The sequence below is a fragment of the Priapulus caudatus genome, unplaced genomic scaffold, assembly GCF_000485595.1.
Source record: "Priapulus caudatus unplaced genomic scaffold, Priapulus_caudatus-5.0.1 Scaffold76, whole genome shotgun sequence".
Taxonomy (NCBI): domain Eukaryota; kingdom Metazoa; phylum Priapulida; class Priapulimorpha; order Priapulimorphida; family Priapulidae; genus Priapulus; species Priapulus caudatus.
The window spans coordinates 326,436-332,327 of NW_014577137.1; the positions used below are offsets into that span (position 1 = coordinate 326,436).

The following is a 5,892-nucleotide window of genomic DNA, read 5'->3' on the forward strand; positions in this document are numbered from 1 at the left end:
GCCGAAAAAACGAACTTGGCGTCAAATAAGGTCAGGTAGACATTAGGCCACAAATACGTAAGTGATGTGCATGTAAATCTCTCTCTCTCTCTCTCTCTCTTCTCTCTCTCTCTATATATACATATATATAGAGAGAGGGGGAGAGAGAAGATGATAACATAGAAATCTCCCCTCCGAGGTTACTCTTTATGTCCTCCTGATACAATTTGAACCCACACTAGAGAATTTCAAGTGTTAGCGTTGCTCAGACAGGTGACAGCTTAGTGCGCGAACATTAATGTCACGTTAAACCTGTCTCGCCTGAGCGCCTATCGGCTAATGATCACGACTCTGCGACCGTAAAAACCTGCGAGATACCACGCGGAAGCATTTCTGCCTTGTCCGTGCGCTCGCGTGAGAGCGCGAACAGAGAATCAAAACGGCGAAGAAGAAAAAACCGCTGAAAATGGTTAAGGTAAGCGTGATAATCACTCTTACGTTGGTAACGCTCGTATGCTTGCTCACGGCGGAGGCAGAGAATATAGCAGGGGAGACAAATATTGCGTCAGGGGAGATTTCTGCTGCGTCAGAAGAAACGACCACTGTGTCAGAAGAAACGACCACTGTGTCAGAAGAAACGACCGCTGTGTCAGAGGGAACGACAGATGCGTCAGAAGAAAGTAACACAGCATCCGATGAGATGACAACTGCGTCAGAAGATGAGACGCCGTCGCTGGATCCATTAAATCCCCAGACAGGCGATGCCGACCCAGCATCGACAGCGGACAACGAAGTTGAGAGAATTGAACAGGCTGACAATGGGCGCGAACGCGTCGCTGGGCGGACAGACCAACGGACGGCTCAACGAAGGCGCGATCGTGTAGGAACTATAATCACAAGCGTCATTGAAGAGTTAAGTAATAATGCTGATGCCCGTATGACAACCTCTGAAATAGAGGATGGTCCAGCTGCGGGCGGCCGCGCTGACGAAGACACCGATGGCAATGCTGCCGTGCAAATACTCGAATTAATTGTTGAGAACAGAGAATTGCTCCAAAGGTTAAATAGCGAAAATCGTGAAGTTTTAGGAAACATAATCTCAGGCGCCGTTGGAATCGTAATAAATAATGCTGACGAAGACACCGATGGCAATGCTGCTGAGCAACTACTCGAATTACTTGCTGATGAAAGAGAAAGATTCCAAATTCTAGGTGAAGAAATGGGCGAACGCGTGAGAACCGTAGCCATAGGCATCATTGAAGGTTTAACAGGTGATGCTAATGCTGATGCTGATGGTGATGGTGACGCCCAATCGGAAAGAACCGGCGACGATGGTCCAACTACGGGCAATGAATTTCTTGTTGAACAAGCGCTCGAATTTATTGCTAATAGAAGAAAGGAAAATCGACTTTTTATAGAGCAAAGACGCGAAGGCACCACGAGCGAGACTTCTGACGCTGACGCCACGAGCGAGACTTCTGACGCAGCTACAGGCGGACGTGCTACGGAGCGGAGGGGTGGACGTCGACGAACTGATGAGGAGAGGCGAGAACGCTTTAATCAAGTAAGGCGCGAACGTACGGGTGGGCGAAGGAGCGGACAGACCACTGGACAGAATCGTGGAGGGCTCGTCAATCTCTTTTTCGGACGCGGGAGAAATGACGCTGACGAAAACGCTGACGACAACGCTGACGAAAGAGAAGATAATTATATGCGATAAATCAATGTATATGCAATAAATCATGTTATATGTAAGAAATCGAATGTTATTATGTTGGAAAATCGACATGTTATAGTGTGATAAATCGATATGTTAATGTGATAAAGTCGAAGTGTATATTGATAAAATCAACCAATAGAAACACAAAATCGAATATGAGAACAAAAAAAATGGCCATGAGTAGGCCAATTAACGAGGATTGTAGAGTATCGTATCTATGGGCTTGCCCTGACAAGCATCTTTTCCACCTTTTTTGATCAATCTGCCAGCGCAGACCATGGAGTTGGTGATGATGGAGTCACTAACCGTAACTTTTTTCCTGACAGGTCCATCTGAGGTGACCACCACGCACCTCCTGAAGACTAATCGAGATTGAGCCATCGGTGGACAGATATCCGAAATCGAAAAGCTAATTAGAAACGAATTATCTAAGGAAGTAAAATAATAATCAAATCAGATAAAGGAATGTACTATGCAGTATTCGTTTTTCAGAGAAGCCATACCAGTAAGAGCGATAGCCGCAATCCGCCGAACGTTAGTATATATATATATATTATAATATAAATGATAGAGCACGGACTTCGCGTTGATCAGGCGATCGGCTATCACCAGCAATTGGTTTGGCAATGTGTCTGCGCGATGGTAAATAGAAACTATCGATGTAAATCCCGATAGAATCGTGCGACATACCTCATCTCTCTGAAACACTCCCGCTATAGGAATTACTAGAGTATTAAATCGCAGAGCGAGACGCCGCCCCTATATACATCGAGAGCCGTATTAAGTATTACTTAATAGCTCTTGATAACATTTCACGTTTGTCTGTTATTCAATGTCTGAACGTCCGTCAGTTATTATCCGAACATAGTTTGTCCCGCCATCCTGTGACTGTCGTTGATTGGGCCGACCAGATCATATCTGGTATCAGTACGTCGACAATTGATCGGTGAATTAGCATCCGCTGAAGCTCACCGGATCACTGAGCAGCCAACATGGAGATGTCGTTGTCGATCGTTGCCGAAACGTAATTGGCGTGTTGCGTGAATCTCAGAACCTGCCGACAAAAATCGCCAATGAATATTGTGCTTCCGGTAGAATAGAATAATAGAATAGAATACAATTAAGAACGAGCGAATTTGGAATCGAATGGAGTGAAATAAGTACGCGAAAGTCATGCAGGAAATTCCAGCAGTATATATATCAGCAGGTATATTATAGCCAGCGTTCGATATTAGCAAGGTTTTATAATATATCCAGCAGTATATATACAGGTATATATTCCAGCAGTAGTATTTATTATATATCCAGACCCATACTATTACTGCATGTAGTATTATGGGCTCCTAGGATTATTTTCAATCATTAAACATTTAATCGACGTTAACAATAACAAAATTGTACTGTGGAAAAACTTAGCAGTTCCTGTCCGACCCTTACTTACTTTATTAATGTAACTATGGAAGCGATAAACGAGCGATAGAAGATCTCAGAGCGGCTCAAGGATATGGGTATAGGAGTTACGCTGAAGGATATTTTAGCATAGGTAGTTTGACAGAAGCTCTGGCATGTACTTACCTGGCGTACGGAGCGTTCCTATCCCGCAACTGTTTGGTAACAATCCTTACGAATATATCGTATCCTCGTGCTCGCTAAGGTTGTACAGAATAATTCATTATTTATAATAATAAACAATATTTTACAGCTCTCATACTACAAGTAAATGCATCGCGATTGTGAACTGTAGTAAAACAAATATCTCTCTTAAATCTTATTAAACTGTATATCCATAAAAATGCTAATTGTATCGTGAACGTATTACGTTTTCGTATGTTACTTAATTTGCGATGTAATACAGCAATGTTTTTACTATATTACTAAATCCCGCAAACTGCAGCTCGGCCAACACTAATAACAGAAACGAAGACAATTTTAACTTCTGACAATATATAAATATAATATCGTTGGGCTAGCTACCCAGTTAGTGAGGCCCTCGTGCAGTGAGACAGCAGTGTAGAAGTTGTCGAGTCGCTAATGAGTACCCGCGGCCGCACACAGTGGAACGTCGGAGCTGCATCGAACGAATAACCTTCTACGTCGGATAAACATAGCCACCTATACGGACATCGAACATAAAAAAATTCGTTTTTTAAATGCCATATACAGCAAAAGAGTTATAAACAAGTGTATAAATTATGGAACTAATAATAACAATAATAATAATAATAATAATAATTAATTATTTTATTATATTATCTTCATCCATCATCATTGTGCTGCCAGTAGAATATCTGTGAGACACTTTAATAGTTCGCGTTACCGTATCTATACTCTTGTACCAGAGAAGGGCGCGTTTCGTTTGTAGTCTGAATATGTATGGCGCATGCAACAATGTTATCGGTGATGATTATATGGCGCGTACCACGAACCTCTTGCTAGAATGCAAGGTCAACGATGCCACCGCCGGCAGTGGCTTAATGCAACTAGCACCAGTCATTATTCCTATTGATCTTGCTATCATATTACCAAGAGTCCATAATAGAGAATATTCTCTATAGTCTCTATTATGGCCTCTTGATATTACCTGCCACGGGTATTCTCCATCGTCCGCCGTTGTTCCGCCTACTATCGTGTGTTGTCTCCGACGGTGCTTGGCTACCCTTGGTCAGATCTCCTCTCGGGTCCGTGGGTGCGTTCACGACATCTGTATATACAGGGCGATGATCCGACTGTGATTCTCACGCTATAATCTCCGTGAAAGATTGACATGACATTTCGTGAAATTGCGGCTCGATATTCAACAATGATTAACGAGGAGAAGCCTACCTTGTGTTGTTTGCAGAACTCTGCACCGTGACGGTGCGCGTCGCTATGTCGTTTCTCACGCCAGATGACGGCAATCGCGGCCATGTTGGGGTACTGACGGTTTCCTGATTCCTGTTCGTCTGACTCCGCCTCTCCGGCGAGGAGTACGTCCACCCGCCTGTCCGCCACTCACCTTCCGCCCAGCAGCACGTCGGCCCGTAGCAGCCGTCTCTATATGGCGCGTCTGATGTTCCTCCTCTATCCTGTGCTGGGCGCAAGTTTGTCCGTCTGTTCACGGTAAGCTTGGTCCTCCGTCCAGCATTCGTCCGCGTCTCCGTCCGTAGCACGTCCGCCCGTAGTTGCGTCAGAAGTCTCGCTCGTGGCGTCAGCGTCAGCGTTGTCGTCAGCGTCATTTCTCCCGCGCCCGACAAAGAGATTAATGAGTCTCTAACGATTCGCCAGTGGTCTGTTCGCTCCTTCGCCACCCCGTACGTTCGCGCCTTACTTGATTAAAGCGTTCTCGCCTCTCCTCATCAGTCGTCCGCCCTCCGCTCCGCTCGCAGCACGTGCGCCCGTAGTTGCGTCAGGTGATTCGACCGTGGCGTCAGAGTCAAAAGTCCTCGCTCGCGGCGTCAGCGTCAGAGGTCTCCGCCCGTGGCAGCAGCGGCAGCGGCAGATGTCTCGCTGCGGCATCAGCGTCAGAAGTCTCGCTCGCGCGTCAGCGTCAGCGTTGTCGTCAGCGTTGTCGTCAGCGTTGTCGTCAGCGTTTATTTCTCCCGCGTCGAAAAGAGATTGATGAGCCCTCCACGATTCTGTCCAGTGTCTCTCCGCTCCTTCGCCCACACCGTACGTTCGCCCGCTTACTTGATTAAAGCGTTTCTCCGCTCTCCTCATCAGTTCGTCCGCCCTCCCTCCGCTCCGTAGCACGTCCGCCCGTAGTTGCGTCAGAAGTCTCGCTCCTGGCGTCACGTCAGAGGTTTTGCTCGTGGCGTCAGCGTCAGAAGTCTCGCTCGTAGCGTCCAACGTCAGCGTTGTCGTCAGCGTCAGCGTTGTCGTCAGCGTCATTTCTCCCTGCGTCCGAAAAAGAGATTGATGAGCCCTCCACGATTCTGTCCAGTGGTCTGTCCACTCCTGCGACCACCCGTACGTTCGCGCCTTACTTGATTAAAGCGTTCTCGCCTCTCCTCATCAGTTTGTCGACGTCCGCCCTCCGCTCCGTAGCACGTGCGCCGCGTAGTTGCGTCAGGTGATTGACCGTGCGTCAGAGTCAGAAGTCTCGCTCGCGGCGTCAGCGTCAGAGGTCTCGCTCGTGGCAGCAGCGCGCAGCGGCAGATGTCTCGCTCGCGGCATCAGCGTCAGAAGTCTCGCTCGCGGCAGCAGCGCGCAGCGGC

The 5,892-nt window shown here is 47.0% G+C and overlaps 1 protein-coding gene across 1 annotated transcript; it reads left to right on the plus strand.

Moving 5' to 3' along the window:
• The first annotated feature begins 435 nt into the window (after positions 1-435).
• Positions 436-1,699, plus strand: LOC106821517. The gene has a single exon (XM_014826365.1). It carries the CDS (start codon positions 446-448, stop codon positions 1,697-1,699), a length of 1,254 nt encoding a protein of 417 aa, XP_014681851.1. The 5' UTR covers positions 436-445.
• Positions 1,700-5,892: the final 4,193 nt, after the last annotated feature.

Excerpts from the sequence above, each read along its gene's own strand:
- LOC106821517 (XM_014826365.1), top strand. The coding sequence starts at position 446 with ATGGTTAAGGTAAGCGTGATAATCACTCTTACGTTGGTAACGCTCGTA.